We start from the raw sequence: 26065 nt of genomic DNA, 5'->3' as shown, positions 1-26065 counted from the left end.
CACCTTTGCTGCCTTTCCCTGAATGTGACAGACTTTGCACCTGCTGGTGCTCTGTCCCAGTGCAGATCTAAGTCTTTTTTGGTAGCAGTTTTGGATATAGAATCAAAGAATAGTTTAGGTTGGAGAAAACCTTTAGGATCACTGACTCCAAACATTAACTCAGCAATGCCAAGTCCATCGCTAACCCATGTCCCTAAGTGCTATATCCACACATCTCCTAAATACCACCAGGAATGGGGACTGCACCATTTCCCTTGGGCAGCCTGTTCCAATGCTTGACAACTCTTTCCATGAAAGAAAGTTTTCCTAGTACTTAATAGAAGCCACCTGTGGCACAACTTGAGCTGATTTCCTCATGTCCTGTTACCTGGGAGAAGAGCCCAACTCCCTCCCTCCTGCTTTAGCATAGATGTAGAGAGCAGCCTACACTGAACCTCCTTTTCTCCAGGCTCAATGATCCCAGCTCCATCAGTTGTTCCTCATGAGATCTGTGCTCCAGACCCTTTGCCATTTTTATTGGCCTTCACTGGGCATGAAATCCATCACCTCTATATCAGAGATAAGTACTAAAACAAAAAAATATATAAGCTGCAATGTGTTCTACCTCTTCACCCAGGTTATCTTCATCTTTGTTCTGGGCAAGCAGATCCTAATTTTCCTTCACTGATGAATCATCCTCCAAGATTTTACCCTTCCTGGGAGTTCCTTTGGTTGTGTTCAGGTGACTGAGTCTTGGTCAAGAGTCTTTCCTGCTGTATTTCAGTGGAAGGTGAACACTGTCTTGGGGAAGGGCTGGTATAACGCAGTTTGTATCACACAGACATTACTGGAGATAAGAAAACTCCCAAAGTATCCCAATGCTTTTTTTTTTTTTTAAACTGACTGATGAAATGAATGAATGAAAACTAGTCTTATAAAATTAATCTTCTAAGAAATTCCAATTTCCTTTGATGTAGGCAAAAAAAACCAAACCAAAACACAACAAACTTGGTTTTGGCAAAAATAATATCAGAACAATGCTTTTTATTTCCAAATTAATTAAAACAACTAACAGATGAGCTACAGGTGTGTATATGTGCTTTAGTTGTGAAGGAGTGCATCCCTTTGGACATTTGCTGACTATTTTATGCCCATGGATATCACTGTTTGACACTTGACTGTGTTAACCTCCCAGGGCATGTGAATGTTGGCAGGCTCTCAAGTGTGTAAATACCTGGAAAAGAGTTCAGTTTTAACTGGGGAAACTAAGAGTGGGAACTAAAAATCCCTTTTTTCCCCCCTACAGCAGTGAAAAAGGTTTGGTTCTTATGTTTGAACTAATTAGCTTAGCTAATTAGAGCCTTGTTTTGGTCTGTCCTCCTTGTGCATTAGTCCTGTGATGGGAATAACAGCAGAGACCCCAGGGAGCAAAAAGATCTATCAGCTTCTTGTATATTATCTCAATTGGTTTTCCTTTAACACATGGTATGAAAAAAGGTATGACAGCAAAAGTATGATTAAGAAGTATGGTCTGTATTGCAAGACTTGGCATTCTTTTGCAAATTGCAGTTACTAAATCTTTGGTAGCAGAGAGTTTGGCTCTAGTAAACACTCGGATAAATTCAGGTACAGCTTCCAAGGTATTCTTTATATTGTGAGATCGACCAACATGTCTTGCAATGTTATAGCTATTTTTTTTTCCACTCTCCCTTCATCCCTTCCTTACTGCAGAGGAATATTCTTTTTGAAGTCTTTGGACATGGTGCTTCAAAGGAAAATTATAACTTTAAACATAAAGTTCCCACAACTTGAATATCCCTGTGTCTTCTCAAGGTGATGAATTCTAATTCTATCATCACGCAGAAGATGATGAAAAAAATGAGCTGTCAGTCTCATCAGCTTTTTTAGAGGAGTGAGATAAATTTCAGAGTTAAGCAGCTAAATGTTGGAGTAAAAATACATTTATTAACTTTTTGAAATCAATGCATGTTACAGAAATGTTCAGGCAGTTTGCTTTGAGCAACGCAGTCTGCTGATAGATTTCTTAAACTACTGAACCAGAATTCATATGGGAATATGCATGTGTCCAATAGGTATCTATAATAGTTAGAAAGAAATTGCTAAAGTTTGTCCTTAAACATCACAACAAAAAACTTAATCTATATTTTCCCAAACACTGATCTGGACACTCTGAGTCGTTTGGTCCAGCATCAGGTGAGGCTTCCTCCTCTTCTAAGAGGTGGTGAAGTTAAAACAAGTATTGCAATGTGTTCATTCTTCAGCCAATTATTTATGAAAGTATTTGGAGCATAAGAATCCTTTTCTAAGCTAAACTTATTTCTATCAAGAAGTGCTTCTGTGACTGCTGTTTCACTCTTTCGATTTTCATTCCAGCTTTGCCATTTAGATTGTGTCAAAAGATGAAATTTTATATGGCTTTTCTCCTGGCCACTTATACCTCTCCTTCATCTCATGTAACTGTTACATAAGAATAGATACACTGGACATCAGAAAGCCTATCTTTTGCTTCCAATTACATTTAATCTTAGGCTTAATGATGTTGAAAATTCACAGAACCTCTAGAGATCTCTTGGGCTTCAGTCTCTATACTTACAATTTGCATGAAGGTAAAATCACATGGGAAATGCTCAGGAAATTGAGGTGTTTTCTCTGCCATAGAAAATACCTGCGTCTGACAGCTGCAGAATCCTTGATTAGTCTTTGTCTTTCACATCCCCTTTTAGGGATGTGTTCTGTGCCTGGGTGGTATCTTTGTAGCAGGCTCCAGTGAGTGATTTATTTCCTACTGACTGACAAAGAGAAAGGATTATATCAAGGCACTGATTGCTGAACTGTCCTGATTGCTTTGTTACTGGCACTTTGGAGAGAACTGGGAGAGAAAGCCAGGAGGGGACTGGTAGCCTCAGGACTGGCGCTTTCTAAACACACTGAAGAAGACAGGGGGAGAGAGAGATTTTCTTGCAACACATAGGAATTGGACAGTTCCCCTGGCAACAAACTGCTGCTGAAGTCGAGTTTGCAACATCTGAAGGGTCTGTGTCCTTGAGGCCAGAACTCGCTCCCAGCTCTGTCCTCAGACCTAGTGGTGTGATGCTGGAGAAAGGCTTGGGGGTTGTGTAAAGCAAAGACATCCCTTGCAAGTTCTGCTCTTGGGCCAACCATCCCCATACCTATTTTTTGCCAGCTGTATGACTGTGGGCATGGTATTCTAACTCAGGAGACCAGAGTGGAAAGCCCAGGTCTCAATCACAACCACGGTGCTTCACCCTGGGGGCGCTCAGCACTGCTGAGCCTCTGGGTGCTGCCAAACATCTCTAGCAGGTTTAGTGTGCACGTTTCCCAGGGAAAGGCTGTGGACCGTGAGGGAGGCATGGCTGGAGCCTAGCTGCAGTGCCCTGGTGGGCAGAGGGGATGGTTTTGTGAGGTCTGAGGATGGTGCCACACAAGTTGTGAGCAGTGAAGGATGAGAGCTTTTCTGTTTATTGCTCTCATGGGTGGGTCAGCGCATGGGGCTTTTCACCTGCCATCTACTGAATGTGGGAATCTCTAAGGCACCAGCTCTGTGCTCATATGCTGATGGTGTAAAATCTGCTTACCCATGTAGCGCAGAATTTCTTCTCAGCATGCAGGTCTGGAAGAAAAAAAGCAGGCATATACCAACTTGGTCCTCTGGTTCTATGCAAATTAATGATACCATTTTGTGGACCCTTGCCAGAGCTAAATTTGTGAGACAAATCCACTTTGTTTGGGGGACTAGGGAAAGTGTGGACAGGACTAAAAAAGGGTTCCAAAGGCAAGGTCTCCTTCTTAGTCATGGGAAGGTGGGGAAAGATCTGTCTAACAAGTGTAACAATGGTGGAATGGTTCCCATCACATAGAGGGAAGAGGAGCCTGCTGGGCTTTTGACATTTATTTTGGGAGCTGTCTGTAATTTTATCTGCCTTCAGCACAGTCCGGGCTCCTGTCTTGAACGATCTGTTGCTGCACAACAGGAGGAAGGGATTACTCTGCTTGCTATAATATATCTAGTGCAGACTTTTTTTGGAGGTAGCATTTTGATTGGAGACAATACCAGTGGATGAATTGGTTTCAAAATTAAAGTGGAGGATGCAGGTGTAATAATTTCTCCCTTTTCTTTGACGTGAAGATATTTAAATGTACATCTCATCCAACTAGAACTGACCTGGGGTCATTCAGATGAGAGTTACTAATGCAGGGCTGTCTCTTTTAAGTCTAGCAATACCTGTAGTGACACAGCCATGGCTCAGCATCAGCATCCCCTCTCTGAACATGCCTGTTTCAGGGATTTATATAACTGCTGCTGGAATTTCCTCCTGACTGGTTGACACTTGTCAGATCTATAGAAACCATCTCAGCAAATGAGGGGGAAAAAAATGCATTCCCTTGCCTAGAATAAAAAAGTCCTTTAAAGTAATTAAAAAAAAAAAAAGGAAAAACTGAAAAGGAAATAACGTGAAGAAGTAATAAGTAACCTCAGAGGAGGCTGCTTAGGTGGCTTCCAAGATCCCTTCCAGCCTCAGTGGTTCTGGGATTGTATAAACTGTGAGCCTTGGCCGTGTGATGACTATGTGTTATTGAAAAATTGTTTTAGAAACACAGCACTGGGGATAACAATCCCTGCTCAAGATTGACAGTAAGGCATATGCCTGAGGTGAGACAGGATTTTTATCTGAAACCTCTGCACCACCATGGAGGGAGCTGGTTTTTATGTCATGCTGTACATCTGTCAAAGAAATCCCATCACATTGTTTACTGTATGAAGTGCATGTGTATATTGCAGTTTACCTCTACAAAATACATTCACCGATTATACTCTTCACGGAGTTCCTTTAGGCATTACCTGAACTCATACTGATTTGACAAGCTGCTCTGTGATGCTGTGGATCTCCCTATCACTCCAGAAGAGTCTGCAGGTTGTCACAGAGGTGGCCAGAAAATTTTCTCACTGGGCAAAGTTCTGCTTTTTCAGAGGACTTGTGCTCAATTTTGCCAGGATTCAGTTCATCAAAAGCTGTAGTAAACCCTAAGTGGCATGGTGGCTATTTAGTCTGATGAGGGAGACAGTAAAAACCATGCACACAAAGTGGGGAGGCTGCTGTGCAAGCCAGCACATGGCAGTGTGTACCAAATGGTGATACCAGGGTAATGGGTTGGCTCTGGAGCTTCAGATTTGAGCTACCTCATCTCCCTCTCCAAAACCTTCCTCCCAGACAGATGCTTGACTGTCTACTGGGAATGAGTTGTGTGGAGGAGAAGCCTGTGTTTCTCTGTGCCCATCATCTCATTGCAAGGTATCCTACTGGCTTCTTGGCTTCAGTGTCTTTAGAAAGGTGTAAAAAGTGGCTACCACTTGCATGTGAATGCTGCTGGAACACTTGGTCTCCAAAAACCTCTGCAACAAAGACTTCATTTTCCTGTGTGTTCCTGCCACCTCTGCCTATAATTTAAACTGAGCAACCAATTAGAGCATCAGCATAAGTCTGTGAATGCTAGTGCTGCAATATTCAGTTGCCTATGCGTAATGAAGCAGTAATTTTGAATGTGTGAACCTTGTCCCATGGTTGACTTGACACAGCATCAGTAGTGAGTTTATTCTGCTGTTCTTGCCTTCTAATGTGATTCTGTGCCATGTGAAATTATACAGTCGAGTCTGCAGAGCTTAAACTCAGGAGCAGATATTTGTAAGACAGTCCAAAGTAAACTATAAAAGTTGTCTTTTAATTCTTGGCTTCCTCTTTCACAAGACTTTCCCACCAAAACATTTTCTTGTGCATCCCTTCACTAGGACAGGCAATGTGCTGGTTTAATATTCCTTTATTCTATTCTGGTTCTTCTGCCGCCCACATCAGTATGGTGTCTTAACTATCACGTACAGATTTGAGGGGAGAAGATTGAGAGAAATGAGAAAAACAGCCTGCTAATTAACATTCTAGTGATGGGAGAGAAATTGTTCTGTTAGCATTTAATTTTTGAAAAGCACTCAGTGTAAAGGTTTTGGGAGGAACTTTCTAAATACTTTGCTTAATAAAGCAGCAATTGTGTGAAAATGAGAATAGGCAATGATTGCAGAGACAATGGAATATGATTTCTGCAAAAGAAAAATAAAAGCCCACTGTGCAAACTGAAGTCTGCTAGTGTCAGAGACAATGGTATTTGTGCAGAATTGAGAAACTACACTCAAAAAAAAAATTCTAGGTAATGGCCATCTGATAGTCACTGGATTAAAAGATACCTTTTGCTTTCTTTTGAAGTTGGAACAGAATTAAAGCTGTTTTACTGGACAAGACTAGAGGAAGGATCATTCCAGATAGTGAGTCCTTACTCTGATAGATATGGAAATCAAAAGATATATAGGGGGGCTACCCATTTATCTGTCTGTATAAATGGCAGTCATTACTCAGCTGTGCAGTCAGAATTTGGGGTTAATTAGCATTAGAAGATGGGAATGGAGGGATGACTACAGGGAATAGCTATGGCATGTTAGCAGCATTATGTGGCAGTTATTTTTTGTTAATTCTCAGAGAATCCAGTGACTGGGCATAAACTATGTGGACAAGATCAAATTGTAATTCAGGATATTTGGTGCCATTTCTAACAGCTTTTCTCATGTCTTATTGTAATATTCAAAATAAACACGAGCAGAGAAAGATAAAACATCTTTTCTCTCATTGCAAACTCCTCCTAAAATTATCAGTGGCACCTCAGAAGTGTGGATGAACTTTGATCTGTGTTTCAGTACAAGTCTTCACAAAAACATCCAGTGTGGATACGTGCTACCGATCACTTCTGAACACAGGAAAATAAGCTGAAATAAAATATGATACAGAAAGTATAAAAACAGCCCAGGAGGAAATGTGGGCACACTGCAATATTATGTTGGACATATTTTTATCATAGATGAACATTTAGTTCTCAAGGAAAAAAAAAATAACAAAAAGCTCTACCACCCCCAACTTACAGTGCATATTTTCTTTAAATTTGTCTTCAAAAAGCTGTTTAGATTCAATTGCTTCTGGTTCAGACAAAAGGAACTGGAGAAAACAGCACACATAAAAAATATGGGGTATTACCTTTTCCATTTTAATAAACTCACTGTCAGCTTCAAGAAGCAATGATGAAAAACTATTCTAAGCACAAGTTATATCTCATATCTGATACCAGGTAAAAATAGAACTACAACAGAGATGCTAAAACAAACTTGGTTAAAGTATAAAGAAATGAGGGCTTTTCCCTGCTCTACCCATTAGTCTATAACTGAAGTTTATACCTAAACAATACAAGGGAAGGGTGCATTAGAGGTAACATGAGTATATAGAAAACTCCAAAGCATGTAGGGAAGGATTACACACTGGAAGTGTATAGTAAAGCAGGATGTGACTGAACAGAGCCAGACTTGCCTTCACAGAGATAAAAACAAGTATTTGGATGATGGTAGTGCAGCTTTTTGCTATTGAACATACCTACCATTTAGAAAAAAACAACATCCCTTCCGTGTTGGAGAAGTCTGCTCTTCCTAGGGAATCCAGCTCAGTCTACTTCAGTGTCTTCCTTGAATCTTGTTAGGGCAGATTTTTCTGTTACTATTTGCAGCAAGCATAGGACATTATGTTGTGGAGGGGGTAGATTCATCCTTTGAAGACTTCTTTTTTTGTTGTTTTTGGGCTTGAGGGGGTTTCTTTGAAGGCTGGTGCTAATACGTCTGTGAGTGCGAATGCTTGTAGGCAGCATTGATCTGAGTCAGTCTTGCCTGGGCTCTGTGAATGTCAACAACTTAAAAAAACAATGCAGAAATTATTTCAACCCTCAGATGTCTTCACAAGAGTGAGGAACTGCAGAGATGCCTCCTAGTTTATAGAGGGTATTGTGCAATAGGGAGGATTTGAGGAAAACAAGGTAGGATTTATCCATCCTCTGCCTTGTGATTAGTGGGGGGAACTTTTGTGCAGACAACAAAGTGGATGGAGAGAAGCAAGAGAGCTGAGTAGGAAAATAATATACCTGGCATCAGAGAATCCAGTTCTCTGTAGCTGGGCAAACTGGCACATGCACATCTCATGTCAAAATCCCTGTGTGTCCTTAATCCATGAGATGAGTACATCAGACAGCTGAGGGACCACCAGGAGGCATTCATCTGAGAAAAGCACACCTTCCCATGGGGAATTCCGTATGCTGCCTGTGGGAGAATACTGGAATGCAGCTGTGTCCCTGGGCAACCCAGAAATGTTGACCTTGGCCACCCTTGCTGGCTTGCTTCCCACCTTGGCCTGCGGTTTGGATTGCTTCATTATCCCCATGCTAGAACACGCCTGCTGCAGGACGGGGGATGTTGCAGGTCAGGCAACATGATATGGGCATGTAGGGATTATGCATAGAAGCCCTATGGATCTCAAAAACTACATGTTTTCCACCCTTACAGGACTGCATGGACCCTCAGGTCTAGTGGTCCAGGAAGAAACAGCAAAAAGGCACCAAAATCAATTCTCTTTCCTTTTTGTGGTTCATCCACCTCATATCCAGCCTAAATACCAGGTGCAGCAGGAAGCACTGTGCCCTAGCTGCAGAATTATTTCCTTCTGCCATTAAAAGAAATTTTAATGCACAGCAAGCTCCATTGAAGTGCAAGTGAAGGGCTCATTTCATAAAAGATTTAGGCACCATCTCGGTGTATACTTTTGATTTGTACAGCAGGGAGCTTGTACTTGGGAAGTAAAAGGGGAGGGGGGAAGGTTTTGCTTTAAATTACAGCTTTTTTTTTTCTATTCATTTTGCATTCAAAAGCCCAAATATATTTTCTCTTTCTCTTGCCTTGATTTATGACCTTATAAAAATGAGATAGAATCAGCCCAGAAAGAAACAAAGGTTAGGTCTTCCCAGAGCCTGAAGCCTTTGTGTAAGTCCCTGAAGAACAGCTGTGCAAATTACATTTGCTGCTATCAGATAAAGTGAAGACAGAGAGCAGTTTTTCTAACAGGATCTGGACAAGATTCCATTTTATTTTGTCATTTTGAATGCAGGTTTGATTTTGTTTGCTGGTAATCACAGCCTTTAATGTTGCCTTGCCAAAAATGGCTATTGCAGGAGAACTCGCATCAATATGATATCAGCACAGGCAGAAAGGGAAACATCCTGTTTATGTGAATGTCCCTAACAAAAGAAGTCAAGATCTAAACAGATAGAAGAGAATGCCAGTAACCATGAAACAAACTACATGCCAGATGTTAGTCACGCTGCTTAGAGCACTAGGAGAAGTTGATCAGCTATTATGTTGATGAGTGCAGCTTATGAACCTGTAGAGAAGGGAAGCAATAGTTGTCATTTGCATGATTAAAGTCTTGTGTAGTACTTCCACATTAAATCATAAATAATTCCATTTTACCTGAGTATATTAATTAAAAGGTTACATTTTAAGGCATGTGCTTTCCTTTCTTTATAAGTTCATATAACACATTTAAAAGCAATTAATTTTATTTTACAGACTATGAGAGCCACAGCATCACAAATCAAATTAGGTTGAAAAGGACTTCTGGTCCTAGCCCCTGCTCAGAGCATGGCCAGGTTCAAAGTCACAAGTTGCTCAGAGCCTTTAGTTAAATTTCACTATCTCTATGGAAACCAGATTTTTTCATTGCTTAACTGTCTTCACAGCGGAATTGTTTTCCATGCATCAAATCAACCAGAATTTCCCTTGCTGGAACTTGTGTCTGTTGCCTCTTGTCCCTTTACTGTGCCCCTCTGAAAGGGCCCATCTTTGCTGTAGTCCTCCAAAGGTCCTGTCAGGCTGCTGTTGGGTTCCCTCTGAAGCCACCTCTCTTCCAGGCTGGACAGGCTCAGGTCTCTCTCCCTCGCTTAATCAGCAGGGGCTCCAGCCCCAGTCATCTTGGCTGCCCTCTGCTGGGGTCAACACCATTTTTTGGAGCTCACTTCTCTTCTAGAGAATGTAAAACTGGACACAGTGGCTTCACCAACACTAAGGAGGAAAGCTGTGGCCTTCCACATGGTGACTCTATTGGTTTGACCAGTGTGTTTACTGGGGGCGCACTCCATCCCTCTGTCCAGGTGGCTGAGGAAGATGTTTAGATTTAACAGTGCCAGTGCTGCTATTGTCATTCATAACAAGCTGCTAATTATACTGACTGCTGAAAGTTGTCTTTTGAGCCCAGTGGTCCAGCTTCTTATCCATCTAGTATTAGTCATTTCTGAACCATGCTTAAATTCTGCTACTGCTTCTCTTTCCTGTGATGGAGGTAACTTGGAACAGAATATTCAGGACTTGCAGAATTCAACCAGTTGTCTAAATAAAATCAGATTCTGATAATTCAGCCTGCTTTCCATTTTGAGATTTTTTTTGAGAAAGTAGCTGTGTTTCTCAAAGACAAGTTTATTTTTCTTGTTTAAATCTCCTTTGGGTTTCCAAAAATCTTTGAGGGAGGAGAGTGTGGGAAAGACTAAGGCTGAAAGTGAAGAAACTGAAGCCAAGACCAGCAAAGAATGGATTTGTACAGGAATAAGACCTGTATATACATAAAAGTTTTTGTAGCTAGCAGACACTATAAGCACTCTTGCTATTCTGTGTAGTTTCACTGTTTGACTAAGGAAGGAGATATTTCCCCTGCAGCAGTGCATCCTTTTTTCAAACAAAAATATTTCACAGAAGCCTTTGAATTTTGATAGAACTTGAGCAAGTTGAAAAGAAATACCTGATTTTGCTTGGTTTATTGATATTGGGCAGATTTTTTTAATAGTATCAAATAACCTGGTTCTCTATATTAGTAATCAACCATTGTTTTGGATTGTATTAAAGGATAGTAGGAAGAGTAGCAGCATTATTGTATCATTTTATGCTACATATCTGCTTGATAACCAGGTTGTGTAGCCAAAATGAAATAATTTCATACTGTGAACCCCAAATTCACAAAACAGTGTTTCAAGGGAGCTCTTGAAATGCCAATTCTCTATTCCAGGTAGCTTTCTTACTTTCTGAAACTGCTGAGAGGTGCGCTGGACCACATACTTTCAAGATTCACAATTCATGGCATGGCCAGATTTCACTGTCTTGAGCAGCCCAGGTTGGTGGAGACACTTTATGCCTCATTGCTCAAAGCAGCATTGGTGTGCATTTCTTGGTCGCTGTTTTTTTTTCTGCACTGTAATCTGATAGTAATGAACAGATCTTCTGGGTCTTTCTTGCCTGGCAGGTAAGAGTGGGAGCTTCCAAGCCACACCAAGGTCAGAGTTAAGTCTGTCCTAAGATGTGGTGCAGATTTTAAGCACAGGGAGTTAGACATGCATGCCAAAAAAGAGCGAAGTAAGGGTAAATGAAATATAACACACTTTCAAGGTGCATATGTTGTGTGAATACATCTGTGCATTATCACTGTGTTCACTAGACGTTTTTCTCAGAAGCGTCGGCCTCAAGAGCAAAGGTAAGGTGACATTGCAGTATGACATGCTTTTCTAAAAGCCTATCAATGCAGGGCTAGATTTTAACTCTTCTCTCCTCCTCTTCTCTTTTTGAATGGTTTCTATATAAATGGTTTCTAGCTGGGCTGTTTAAAAGATTCATAAGGAGAGTCCAATTCGTGTTGGTGATTCATTTGTAAAACTTCAGGTGAGGGAAACAAAACCCTGCAAAGAATTTCCAACAGAAAAGTGTCTGTGGAGGAGTTGGAAAACTGTTTCCTGTATGGACCAAAGCCTTCTGCATGACTGAGTGTGAAAGCTGCAGCAGTCACACTACACTGACTCCCACACTGGCATTTTGCTACTGCCTCTATATGCACTAGAGAAGGAAAAACAGAACACTGTGAACTGGGTTTTTGAAAGCCAGGATGTAGACTTCAATCTTTCAGAAAGCAAAACATCATCAACAAAAGACAGTGATTGTGTTTTGAAGCCACCTGGGAGCAGAGGGAGAACACATGCTCAAGCATTCAGAAAGCCAAGGCAACCTCACATTGTTCTGCTCCTGATTCTGCCAGTGAGATGTGAAACTGAAACAGTTGTGTTGCTGTTGAGACAGAGAAAAAGCAACTTGCCTACCTGTGCTGACCTTGAAGGCTGCTCTGCTCTTGCCATGATTCTGTTCAGTCAGCTGTTTCTTCTCCTGAGCCTTATGCTGGGATAAAACAGGAGAATGACGAGGGTGGGAGATGAGGGGACACAGCCACTGCCAGCAGTGTGGAAATCTCAGTGGCTTTTGAACATCTGCAGGTCCCCTGACTACACCAGCACAAGCCAGTGTTGCACTGCTATGAAAAGAGAGCAGCCCCTAGCGTTGTCCCCAAATTGTACTCCCCTGAATATGCTGGAAAAGAGCTGTTAAGAAGAACACAAAATGAGTGTTATGACTGAAGAAGTAGCCCCTGAAGGGAGTATCTGGTGAACATGAGGCAAATCTTTTGCAATGCTAAGTTTTGCCATGGGACAGTAGACAGGAAATGAAGTATCGTTATCTAGAATTCCTAGATATTTCTTTACACTTTTTCAGAAATAAAAGAGAAAGACTGATAAAACTGAATGAAGCTGCTTGAACCCTTTGCCCTGCAGGGCAGGTTGGCAGAGAAATGGGGAAGAATGTTGTGATGCTTCCAGATTTTCCAGGAAACCATCAATGCACAGGAAATCGGAGAAGCTGGAGTCCCTTGCGTGGATGCATGCCAGAGACAAAACCTTTGTTATAACAGCTGAAATCTGTTTCTGCAGGCCCCATTGAGCAGGGCATAAGTACGTACTTAAGCCTATCCCAAGCCAGCAAGGAGCAGAAGTGTGGGCTGAAGTTCCAGCTGTGCTACTGATTGTGTGTGGCAGTGATGTGATTCTCACTACATTCACAACAGCTTTGCTCTGCTTCAACACTTCTTTGCTGTATCAAAAGTAATTATGTTAAGGTGACCAACCTGAACTGGAACATGGCTTTAGGTTCTCTTAAACTGATGAAGGCAAAGATAGATATTTACATTGTCTGATTATACACAACTATTTAGGTGCCCTGAGCCATGTGCTAGTGTCCATATCTTTCCCTTTGGACATCCAGGGAAGCTGGGCTCTCAGGCTCATGAGTTCTGAATCACATTTTAATTGAATGACTAAAATGCCTGTTATAAATATCTTTCTAAAAAGCAAAGTTTTAACTGTGAGCATAATTAGGTGTTGAAATCAATTTCAAAAGTAATTTCAATTTGTCATCACTTGCAGTCTTTCAGCTGAGCATGAGTGTTCATAAACTTAAATTCCCACACTTGTGTGGGGTTCTTCTAGGACACATTCTGGCACTATGCTGCATCAACTGAGTCAGGTCCATGGCGTGTTTAGTGCATATTCCTCCTGAGGGAAGAGCTGTGTACAACAGGATGGCTTCTTTTGGTAGCAAATGTGGCATGCGTGTGAGAGCCTGCTTTTCCGAGAAGGTGCCTGGCAGTATTTTACAGTAATTGCAGTTTCCTGTGAACGTACACGGCATGCTATAGTCAGATGATGGATGATCAAAGCACAGTTTACTAAAAACAGATTATAATCTACCAGAGACAAGTTTCCTAGCCAGCCAGGAATGACTGCTAGATGATGCTATGCAATGCCTAGAAAGGTGATACAAATGACTTTCCAAGTAACAACTTGGAACATAAGTCCTGGCTTTCCAACTGCTCTATGTAGTGATTGCTTGTAAGCACTGAAAAAGAGCTGCGGAAGTTTCTGATAAAGCTGCGGTTTTCTCTCATTATTTCTTGAGTGCCTTGCTGGAGAAAAAGCTCAGACCGTTTCAGATTGTTACCCTGGACCTTTGCCTTTTTATCTCAGGAAAAGGAACTGTGCCTCTGAGACAGCATCAAATGCTTTAGGCAGTTCCAGGAGTGTGAGAAAGGCTACTTACTGTCTAGCCACTGACTAGAGGAGATTTTGCATCCACTAAAATTGTTTCACATCCTAGTCCTGGACCTGAATATACCCATTCAGCTTCGTTTATACAAGGCTACACTTCATCCTGGGTTATTGTTTAGGAAGACTGGAAAAGAGTTAACCGTAGTCAATAGCAGATTGTTACTCATGCACCCAGGACAGTTTACATGCCAAACTGTGTCTTTGAAGAGAGCCTTCTCCTGTGGATTTCATGTAATCTATTTCTGTCAAGGGGTACCTGCATACCCTGATGGAGGAAAAGTAACTTGCATTCAAGTTCTTGGTTCATGCCCTCTCCTCAGTATGTGAAACTTTGTGCAGGTTGAAGGTAATGGGCACTGGAAGTCTTGATGGAATGCTGGGCATAGTGGTGTCCTTTTACGCTGCTTTGCATTTCTGGCACTCTTTTGATCACAAGATCTTTCTGTTTAGAACTGATTAAATCATCTGTGAATCATAGGAAGGCTTGGGGTGAGATTTGGCAGCATCAGTGGAGGCATGTGGGCAGGGAGGTTTTATGGGAGTATGGGACAATCTCAGCTTTTATCTTCTGCCACTTGGTACTTTGGTTTCATGCCTCTGGCAGGGGAAGCCATACAGTGGCAGAAAGCAAGGGAGGTATATGCAAATGGTAGGAAGACAAAGCCATATGGTAGTCAGTGTGCTGATTGTCAGGGCTGTCAGTGCTAATGCCCCACAAGCCCCTCATGTCTTTCTCTGGGGAAGAAGACATTTGCATTTTAGCAGACCTTGGTAGCTGTTGAAGTCTTTGTGGCTAAGCCAGAGGCTCTAGACCTATGGCTGGTGTCCTAATGAAATGATGGTTGTGATGTCCATAATCTTGATAGCAGGGCTGGCAAACTGCACCTGGCTATTTACTTGACCAGAGATTATCTGTGAAAGTTCTAAAGAAGAAAAGGGGAAGAATTTGGCAGTTTTAGTCTGGCAGTCTCACTGCAGTGCTGTTGAAACTAGATGAATCCTGATTTATTTCACTACCTTCAATATACCAGCAAGTTATTTTATGCATGCTGGAGTTCTGTGGCAGAATGCAAACGTAATTTTACTCCCCTTTCCTTTACTGCTCCTCTCTTCTGTTGTGCCTACTAACTGGAAAACATGGAGAGGCTGAATGGTGTCCTTAGAACAAGTGCTGTGTATTCATCCGTAGCAAGACAGCCTCCAGAGAACAGGTTCAACAACAAATGGTCTGCTTTTATTTGCTTTACCCTATAGTTACTGTTTTCTCTATACTTTGGGGTGGACAAAGGTTTCAGACATGGCGTCTGTCTTGGAGATCCTAACAAATAGTTTTAAATCAATTTAAAATTTTCTTGTGATGTAACCAAAGATAAACCCTGTTTATTTAATTAAGGTAGGTAGTTGATATCCAAGACAATGAATATGTAGGGCATGTATGTTAGACATTGACCTGAGAGCTTTGTTACCTTTGGATGAAGGATAATGTAAACGTCCTCTCCTGGCTTAGTTATATTTTTCGCCCATTTTACTGAAATGTGAATGAAAATATTGTTTTAGATGTCTGCAGTACAGCTGTCTAGGTTTGTGCTGCTTGCCTTAATTTACTTTGTAGTCAGTAGAGTTAGAAATGTAATTTGTAAGACCTGCCTTATTCGAAGTGGCTGAATTCAAACCTACAAAGTCTTCTTTCTCTACATCGACAGGAAAGACAACCTAGTTTACTGCTTCTTGTGTAGATAGACTACAGAGAGGTAGAACACAAAGGTGGAGAATCAGCATGAAGAAATAGTTCCATTACATTTTTCTCCATTTTGAAATGCATTTGTTTGCTTTTTAATGAGATCCAGTGTGCTTCAAAGTTCTAAAACAGAGTAAGCTCTCAGCTATTCCCCAAGTTGGCTCAGCTTTGTCAGTGGGGCTCACAAACTGTCTGGTTTCACATGACCCAATTAGTTTTAATAACTTCCCATTCAGACAACATTCTCACTTGCCAAAGTAGAATTTTTCATGAATTACTAAATTAGTAATCAGTTCTTGCTGACTGTCAGCTTCAGTGAAAGCTGATAGGAAGATGTTCTTAGCTTGTAATACAAGCCTAATGCTGGCTTGGGGGGGACTCACTGTATTTCATCCTGTTTTTATCAGCCTTCTCCAGCCACCTACATTCATCTTCTCCCAGGTGCCTTTTATTGGCTTTTTGAAAATCTGTGAGAAGTGAGACACTTCACTTTGAAAGGTTCACAACAGGTATTTACTCTCTCCTCTTACCAAGTCAGAAGAACTGAACAGTATTAGAGATTGAGTTACCACAAACCAGTAAGAGTAGTTTACTAGTCCATTGGTTTATTATTACCAGAAAGCTACCTAGGTCTTAATTAAACTGCAGATCTGTCTCCCTGAGACAAATACAGTTAGACAAGAATTGAGAAAGCAGAAATTGAAATATATAATTAAATATTTTTCTCTTTAGTGTCTGTTAGGTCTGGTTTTTTTTAGAATTGCTGTTGAGAACAATGTTTGAAATAAGTATCTAGCTGTAGACATCTGACTGCACTGAGGCAGTCACATGTAAGGTTGGGGCAATAGTGTATGTCCTGATTATTATCCCATAGGTTTGACTGTTAATTGCAATGTGGGATGCTGGACTGGCTTTCAAGCTCTATTCTTCAAAAATTGTGCTGCAAATGAATGAAAACACTGGAAGAAAAGGCAAGAATTGCTATTGTCTAACCAAAACAGTCCAGGCAGGCTGCCATAAGAGCATTATTGAAGCTCTAATTCAATAATTAGATCCAGCTAGAAATGTATTAGTTTAGCCAAGTCCTCTAGTTGGCAGAATATCTTACATTTCCTTTGATAAATGCTGTTGTTCGCTGAATACATCATTAGATAGTTTATGAATTGCTTGTCTGTAAGTTACTACTATGCTCAATATGAACTTGTTAATTAGATTAACTTGGTTTGGTATTTTGCTAGAAATAGCTTATCTTTATATGAATGTATAATTTTATTTCATTACAGTTACAGGTATAACACTGTTTACAGTGGTAGCATATCCAATTTTCAGAAAATACTGTAAATGTCTTTCAGGCAAAGTATAAAAAAGGTCTTTTTCCAGGGCTTCAGTGAGAGGGAGCAGTTTTTTCTTGTGGTAAAGAAAGATTCATCTCATGTCTTTTGCATGTACAATGCTGTGTGCTTACTGTGACTCTCTTCCATCAGGTTTTACGTGGCTGATGATGTGGCTTGTTGGGAGACTGGACCACAGGAATCTTTTTTTGCAGTTCTGTGTGCTCCAGGTAATCTAAACACATTTCAGACAGCTCAATGCATGCAGACCCCAGCGCTAGTACTGCTCTCATGTAGAAGTACACCTCTGCAGCTGAGGTTCCAGTAAAACCCAACTCTCCCCAAGCCAACATCCATAATCTTCCACGGATGGTCTCAGCTGGATCTGTGTTGATGTCTTATGGCAAACTGGTTTGCTATTCCAATTTCTTTAACTCCCTGACTGCTGTTGCCTTTCAGAAGTATCCAGAGGGGCTTGTAAACACTTAAAAACTGAAGGGGGAAGAGATTATGATGGGCAGGACACAGATAATTTCTTCTTTCCTCCAGGTGTACTGGATATCTTAGCACAGGAGAGCGGTTTTGGTCAGTCACCTCTCCTTCCCCCACCCTGTCCTTGCTGTCTGCTCCTTCCTTGAATGACAAGATTGCTTTGATCGTGTTTTCCCACACTCCCTTTGAACAGATGTCCCACAGGACAACTGAATAGCCAGGAATCCCAAGAGTGCTGTTGGAATGAGATTTGAGGCCTCATCAAGCCGTAGCTCTAGACACAGAGTTGAAAACACCCTTGTTTGGATCCATTCAACAGCCATTTACAATACCCTAGGCATGTGTTCACTGGCCTTTGTGCCCTGGTAGAGGTGGAAGGCAATATCTCTCCCTGGACTTTTGTTTATGCCAGCAGATTTGCTGGAGTGAGCCTTCCCTGCTTTACCACCACCCAAATGGAAAGGACAAAGCCACCTGGATTTGTCCACAGCCTCATTACCTCTGCTGGTATGGCTGTACTTCACTACCTTAACAAAACCAGAGAAACCTATCTGGTCACTAAGCAAATCTACACCATCCCTTGTACAGTGGAGACTGTCTTCTGAACCCCCAGTCAGACAGGATTTTCTTTTCCAGTCATCTGCCTCCCTGTTTCTGTTCAACAGCTGCAGTCCTCTTATTCAGAGGGGAAAATCAGGCATAGTTAAAACAAAACCCAGAACAAACACAAACAAATCAAATTAAAGAAAATGTTTTAAAGCATTTCAATATTCACATGATATTGTGAGATGGTTTCATGTCCAAAATGGTAATATTATTTCTGGCAATCTATCTCATGCTATTCTTTTGTTGATTTTTCCAACCTCTCAGGAAATTGGAATGAAAATATTTTACTGATGTTACTATCCCTGGGAAGAGCTTGTCAACATAGAAACAGGTTTATGCTGAAACATTTGGCAGGTGGTTTTGTATTTTTCCTTCATCAAAGAGATTATGGGGGGCTAAGGTCTGTTCACATGGAGGCAGCAAGAGATACTGATACTGTAATTAAAACAAAAGGTGACCTTTTGTATTTGTGTACACATATATGCAAATATCTCTTTTTGCAAATGATAATAGAATCGTATGAGAAAGTCATTACAGTAGCTCCCTCATATGAAAGCTGAGTAGACACTCTAGGGATATATATGCTATAGAAACCTTTCTCTCTGTGTCTCATTTCTGTAGTGGTTTTCTGAGCAGGGGGATCAATGAAGCCTGATTTTGTATGGATTTGTGTCTTGAGGTTGAGACCCTATCTGGAGTTTGAGGTCTCATATGAAGTGCAGCACTTTTTACCTCAGTGAAGCATTAACCACAGCTCTTAACTGACTGCCAAGTTTCAGAATACTTTTAAAGACTTAATAGTTTTAGGATTCCAATACCTCTCAAATGTGCTCGATGAGCTCAAGCCTTTGAAGATTCACAGAGAGGTCTCAGACACTCGGAGGCAGCACAGTATCTTAAACACAATTTTAACAAAATGAGGCTAAAATGTCCTCACACATATGTGGAGAAGAAGCATAAACACAAATTAAAACTGAAAACATGAATTTAAACATAAATAGAGAATTTAACAGCTAAGGAAGAAGAGATAAATTTGCAGATTAACTGTTAATCACACAGGGGAGAGCTTCCATTGCCTGTGAGAATTTAGCACCTAATTGCAATTTGCCTCTTTTAAAATTTCCTATGCAATCTCTTCTGTAAATGTATGTAAAGCTTCTCACATTGTGGATAAAACCCCTCCATGTATATGCCTTTGTGCCTGGGGGGATAAACCACTCAAATTTTGGTTGTAGCTGTCAGAAAAACTCCCTGAATACAAGGGTTCATTTATGTGTTTTCTTTTTAAATTTTTAATCAAAAGAAATTGATTTGTCATGTTGAGATTTCTCTGTTTAGTTAAAAACGAACCAAACAAACAAACTGAACAAACTCCATTGAGGAACTTATGGGCTTTGGAGTTTAATTTTGGCCTGTAAGAGAAAGAGCAATAGCTCAATGACAACACTGTTTTGACAGAAAAGGCCAGACATATGAGCTTTAAGACTTTTAATTTCCCTGAGGGGTCATAAGGTCCCCTGCTACCAAGCATGTTAAAAAGACAAATCAAGTTGAAGACTTGAGTCAGGTTCATTAGCTCTGGCAAATCACAGTTACCAGGGCAAATGCATTCTTCCTTGGGTTTGTATGAAAGCAAAAGTTTGCTGCACACCAAACAATGTAAATACAATGCTGTATTTACATTAGTTTTGCCCTTGTCATCATGGCTCAGTGATCCTTTAAAAAGACCAAACTGATAAAGGAAATGCAGAGATCTATTTAGGATTTCAACAGCCTCCTGCACACCTGTCCTCTGACCAGTGCCATAATTTGTGTTCAAACAATTGCAGCCACAAACCCTGTAGCTCAGGATGCTCCTGAGCTCTCTCTCATCTTTGAGTGCTGAAGAGTCAGTAGCAGGGATCATGTCCCAGTTCCGTGGATGATTCACTGGCAGGACACAAGCTGAACAGTCATTTGAAGAAGCTCCAAGTTTTGAAGTCTGGAAGAGGTACTGGGGCTGAGGGACAAGTGTCTACTAGTGAGGTGCAGGGAGAAAGCATCAGGTGCTGAACTGAAGAGGTTCACAGGCTGTCAAGAGAAAACTGGGGGTTGAATTAAGAGAGGCAGCGTCACACTCTCCAGCTATGAGTCACACAAATCATGAAACTACTTGAAATATTTCACCTACTCATACATCTCCTTTATCTTTAACCTCTTCCCTCTTTTTTGTAGTTATTCTCCTTTTGTGCTTTCTTTCAAGTCACACCCTGCACCGTTTTCCTGCTTCCTCGTCCCCTGTTCCCATTTTGGTATCTTTCTGTTGCTGAGCATTCATTACATTTTGCAGATCTTTCACATCTTGGAAATGCTGCAAGCCATGCTTCTGAGCTTAAATCACTGCATATTTCGTCTATATGATGACACAGCACTAAAGTGTTTTTTTTTAAAAAAAATTATTCAAAAAATTAAATCAATTTTTTTAAGTGTGCATTACCCACATACATACCCCCGATCTACATAGCTTTGATAATGAATTTGTGCTATTTATATCCATAGTAATTTGGTGATATTCAACATTTAAAATGCAACTGAGGTTCCACTCTTTGATCAGGTGGAAGGGAGCTAACAACTCAAAAGTCTCAGGCAAGTTATTGAGCCAAAAAGCAGATCCCTAGCAGCTCTGAGGTGTGGACAGTTTGGTTTTGTTCTGCAGTTGAGTGAACCAATGAAGAATTGCCAAAGCAGAAAAAGGTGAGAGGTGCCCAGACTTCTGCAGTGCTATCTCCAGCTCACAGCATGCAGGCTGAATGGTCACCCATTGCACTTGAGCTGTGGTTGAAGGAATGAGGGGCAAACACATCCCTTCTTGAGACTGGGAAATGTGTCCCAAGACTGCTGTGAGGTGCTGAAGTAGCAGAATGGAGTAAAGCCTTCCCCAGTCCTTCTCTTTTACAGGGTCGTTGCACATGTTGCATTTAAAGCCAGAAACAAAAATCTGCCAGGCCAGACTTCTCCATGTCAGGAGCCTGACAGCTGGCAGGCTCTCAGAGCATGACAGAGACAGTCAGCAATTCACACGCATTGGGCCTGGAGTAACATTTGGCAAACTAAAATTTGTGGAATACAATTGTCAGGAGAGCATCCCACAAAAAGGGACCTCCTTTGATGTTCATCTGGACGTCATATAGGAGGTGGGCAGTACACAGCTCCCCTCCTACTGAATGGGAAAAGAGGTGTTTTGAAGAAAAACCTGCTCGCCTGCTTTTTGAAGAGATGGAAAGAAGAAAATCAACTCCGTTTCTGAAAGAGTAGGAAAGCATCAACCCCCATCCCCACTCCAGCAGGACTGCCTGGGGAAGGGGAAGTAGTGCTTGGCTGGTTGTACAGTGGGTGGTATTGTTTTGGAAAAAAATTTGCTTTCTTTTGAATGCCTCCTGCCAGGTCAGGGAGAGCAAATATTCTAAAAGGACTGCTGCCTGTCAATGACATATGGCTCCTGCACACCAGTATCAGCAATGCCATTTCTGCATTGCCTATCTTCATGCAGGGAAAACTAAAGTGGCATCTCTCAATTATTCCAACAGAGTCAAAAACTCCTAATACTCTAAGTCCAAAACAAGAATTTCTTACGCTTTGTCAGGAAATGTCTGATATCAGATAATTATTTTTTTTGCAATGATCTACTTAAAAACTGATCTGAAACACACACAGGCATGAAACAGCTTGTATTGTTTTTACTGCATTTCTTTTGATTGTGCTACACCATGAAAGAAAAACAAACACATTCAAAAAAGCAGACACTCCCAGGCTCCACATCTGCAAAGTGCAGTAGAGTTGTTTAGGTCTCCAGACTCCATCCTGTATCTATTTAAACATAGATGTTTCTATATTTATATGAAGACTCTTGCAAGTAAGGGAACAAAGGCTGGTCCAGACTCCACTCAGGAAGGTATATTCAAATACAGATTTCTTGCTAGAAAGAACCAGAGAGAGTGTGTCCTTATTTTTGCTTTATATTGGACCAAACTATAAGTGTTTAATCTGGAGAATTGGAAATCTCCAATGTCTGCACATGGTCGGTGGATTTGATGTTCCTTTAGTGTTACTGCTTCTGTCTACGAGGGACAGGAAATCCAGTCACCTGGAGGCCAAACATGTTGAGAATAGGGACCACAGTCCCTCAGAGCCCTGCTCTGGCTTCTGTGGCAGTTCACTGAAAGTGAGATGCTCTAAACACAATATATTGGCTGCAACACACTATTTTGGATTTTTTAAATGAAACTGTTTTGCCAAATGTCTCCTGAGCAGATCTAGTTTTGCTCTCTGACCCCTATCCCTTTCCTGTGCAAAAACCCCAGACTCATTCACCATTCTAAACCTTCAGTGACTTAACAGAAAAAGGCAACACAAAATTTAATTTTATACAATTCCTACCACAATCCTCCCAAAACCTGGAATGATCCAAACAACAACTAGAGAGGCCAAACTACTATCAACTCAATTTCTTGACAATTGATAGTCCAAATTATGCTACCTGTCAGCTGATAATTTTTAAACACACGGCAGGGCATATTTATTTCTCTTTCAACACTATTTACAAGTTATAAATAGTGTTGCTTGGTTAAAAAACAAACACAATTTTGAGCACTGGCATAATTTTACCCTTTCTTAACATAATCAAATTACTTCTGGTTATACCCCAGTCTGTCACATTAAGCCTTGCTTTATTGAGTTGTCTTGCTGCTGGTTGTATTGTAGCACTGCCTAAAGACTCAGACAAAGAACATGGTCCTTTTGTGAAGCCCATAGACTAAGGATCCATTATTCTTTTGGTGTAGATACACTTCTCTTCATAATTACATCCTGAGCGGCAACAAAGTGGCTGCCAGGCAACACAGCTGTCAAAACTACATTGCAGGGCAGTTGGGAAGCACAAATCAAGAGAAATAATAGAAGTGTTTGGGACATGACAATGTTTGGGATTGTCATAATCACCCTTGTCCTTGCAAAAGTGTTGGTGCTGATGTTGCCACTTGGGACTCCCAGATGTCTCTGGCATTTTGAGATCTGCAGCACAATTTTTGTCTAAAGGCTGTCACTATCCTGTCTCTTTCCTGTCTTTTGTGTCAGCAATAGGCATCATGCAATGGGCCATATCACTCTGCTAATATAGGTGATTATTTTTGACACTTAACCTTCCAGATGTGGCTAATGCAATGGGCAGTACCAGCAGGAAGGAGGTGGTGCCAGAAAGTGGCTGGAGCAAACCCTGTCCCTCACAAGAGTACCCAGGTTGGCCTGATTCACACTGCTCATCAAATCATGCACGCAGGATGCAGTCAAGCTGATTTAATGACAGACTGAAAGGAGCAGTCCTGCTTTACCTCCCTTCCAGGTTTCTGCCTTCCTTGATCCTGGCAGCTGTGTGGTCACAAGGTGGATCAATTCAGCTGTCTGGCCAATAGAAAATCCATTATTTTCTGAGGTGTTATTTTTCCACCAGATCGATCAGCTGAACAGAGTCTGATGGTTACCAGATCCCATGTAAGGGTGGCAAAGGGAGTAACCCAGCCATGGGTTGCAGGTGGGATCACCATTTTGCAGCAGCCTGCTGCCAGGCCAATGTTGCTGAAAGGCCAGGCTGCTGCTGCTGCATTCAGGTGACAGATAAGCCAATGCCACACTGATGCTGGCAGAGGCCATTCTATGTCTTGGCACCCTGACACAGGTTGGGCACCTCTGCCATCTTTCTACTATGGGTGGCCCTGTGATCCCAGAAGAGCTGGTTTAGGGAGCACATCAATGAAGAAAAAAAAACCTATTCCTTTTTTTACTCTTTTTTCCCAAGGTTAATGTCATGGTTAAGCCAGTTCCCTGTGGGGGCGGGCAGAGTACTAGGGTCAGTCCTGAAACCTTGGCTGGGACAAGGCAATAGCTTTCTCTAATATGACTGTGAGATTCGTTTGACTGTAACATCATTTACTCAGATATTTAGGCACTGGTAAATTCATCCTAGATGAGCAGGTCAGCCTTATCTGTAGCTTTGAGGCAGAAGATATATGTAAGGGAGACCCACGTTACCATCAGTTCTCTGATCTAAATAGAAGAGAATAGAATCTGGCAGAAAGGAATATCTGTACTGCTGAGTTGGAAAAGGCTGGCTCCAGAGACTAAAGTCCCCATAATTCATGGAACTGAATTCTAGACAAGTCTTTTACAAACAGTAAGGGAATTGGTTTCTGTCATTGAGAGGTCTCTTCCAGGGATTACCTGAATGACTGGAAGCAAGTCATTCACCTGGGATGAACTGCTTGGATTCTCCAGTATAAATGCTGGCTGCCATTGGAGAATGAAAAAGCTCTTTGAGTCAAAAAAACACTGGGAAGGGAACAGAGAAGGTCTTCACCCCTTGCAGCCATAAATGGATCAGATTCGGGCAAGTGGGAACGCAAGGAGGGCCTCCAGTCCAGGCAGGTTCAGTGCTTGGGGGTCACACCAGGCTGCTTGGGACTTCTTCGGCCCGGTCTTGACAGCCTCCAGGAGGAAGCTGAGGCCAGCCAGCCCTTGTAGGAGCCAGAACCCTTCTCGCCTCGGCTCGGACCCGCCGTCTCTGAGCGGGCTGTCCACTCGCACGTGTTCTCGCCCTGGGTCAGGGTCCGTGCGGGGCACCAGGGACAGAGCCTGGCCGGCGGTCCCTGAGCGCAAAGGAGTTAACAGGACTTTCTGCCTTTTCCCGCCCGCGCCTCCTCCACCCTCCTCATTACCTGCACTTTATCACCGCCGGAGCCGCGGCGCGGGGCGGGAGCGGTGCAGGGCCGGCGGGGCTTCCTGCGCCGCCCGGGGCTGCCCGCGGCGCTGGGGCCGCGCCGTGCGGGGGAAGGTGCGCTGGTGCTGCGCGCTGCGTGCGAGGGAGCGCCTGCCCGCCCGCCGTGTGCCTGCCTGCCTGCCTGCCTGCCTGTGGGTGGGAGCGCGGCGAGCGGGGCCAGGGGAAGGCGAGCGGGTCTGCGCGCCGCAGGCCGGCAGGGATGCGGCATGGCCGTGGGCTCCGTGAAGATGCCGTCGCCGTGTGAGGGCGCGGAGCTGGCCCGAAGCTGGAGCCCCGGCGGCGGAGCCCAGGAGCAGCCGCCGCCGGTGCAGCTGCGGCAGAAGCTGCGGGAGCTGCCGGCGCTGCTGCGGAGCGGGCTGACGCTGCGGAGGAAAAGCGCGGCCGCCGCCGGCCGGGTGAGTGAGTGAGTGAGTGAGGAGAGAGCGAGGGAGCCGCGGGCGGCCCGGGGCAGCGCCCCCGCCCTGCCCTGCCCTGCCCTGCCCTGCCGTGCCCTGCCCGCCGGGCCGCGGTGCCCGGGGCAGGCGGGGCGGTGCCCCCAGCGCCCCCGGCCGGGCTGCGGGGCGCGGGAGGCCGTGGGCTGTCGGCGCTGGCCCCGCGCGGGGGATAATGAGGGAAGAGGGATGGGAGGATGCCCAGCAGCGGCGGGCGGCACCTGGGCACCCACCGGGAGAAGTGCCCGCGGGGAGCCCCGGGCTCGGGCCACCGCTGCCAGCTCTGGTATCACATGAAATACCAGCGTGAGAAAGCGTCCCTGTCCCATCTCCGGGCTCCTCGTGTGGCTCTTCCCTTGCCTCCTTTCCCCCTCGCGCGGGCCGATGCCTGCTCTCCGCGGGCAGGAGGTACAGCGCGGCTGTGCCCCGACAGCGGTGCACACGCGTGTTCCACAGCCAGCCCCGGGGTGCCCTGCAGCGTGTGAAGCTGGCATGCACACGCCTGGCCCCCAGCTTCTCGTGCCTCCCGACAGCGAGGCTGTGGGGTCAGGCGGGCATCGAGGAGATCCCCAGCCGAATTTCACTCAAGTTCACCCATTTTTCAAAAGGCTGGTGGTGCGTCTTCGCAGAGTAGCCAGTGCTGTGGTGAACTACAGGGTGGCACTGCTGTGGCTGGGAACTGCAGAGGCGAGCGGCTGCGAGCGGCTCTGAACTCTCCCAGTTGTGACTGGAGCCATGTCGGGGGGTGACATTGCCATCAGGT

At 43.2% G+C, this 26065-nt stretch overlaps 1 protein-coding gene across 3 annotated transcripts in view; it reads left to right on the top strand.

Moving 5' to 3' along the window:
- The window catches only part of RAPGEF5 (Rap guanine nucleotide exchange factor 5), a 205761-nt gene that overhangs the window by 22956 nt on the left and 156740 nt on the right, over nt 1-26065 (top strand). For 2 of the 3 annotated variants that reach the window (XM_085050901.1, XM_085050900.1), the window contains exon 1: nt 24865-25266. The exons of the other annotated variant lie outside the window; for it this stretch is intronic. In XM_085050901.1, coding sequence (XP_084907027.1) covers nt 25078-25266 — 189 coding nt within the window. In that variant the 5' untranslated portion in view covers nt 24865-25077. Of the gene's footprint in view, nt 1-24864; nt 25267-26065 lie in introns of those variants that run through there. 3 annotated transcript variants of the gene reach the window in all.

The sequence above is a fragment of the Lichenostomus cassidix genome, chromosome 2 (assembly GCF_008360975.1).
Source record: "Lichenostomus cassidix isolate B80296 chromosome 2, HeHo_3.0, whole genome shotgun sequence".
Taxonomy (NCBI): domain Eukaryota; kingdom Metazoa; phylum Chordata; class Aves; order Passeriformes; family Meliphagidae; genus Lichenostomus; species Lichenostomus cassidix.
The sequence above is the reverse complement of the archived record's forward strand: the minus strand, read 5'-3'. Positions and strand labels throughout refer to the sequence as shown.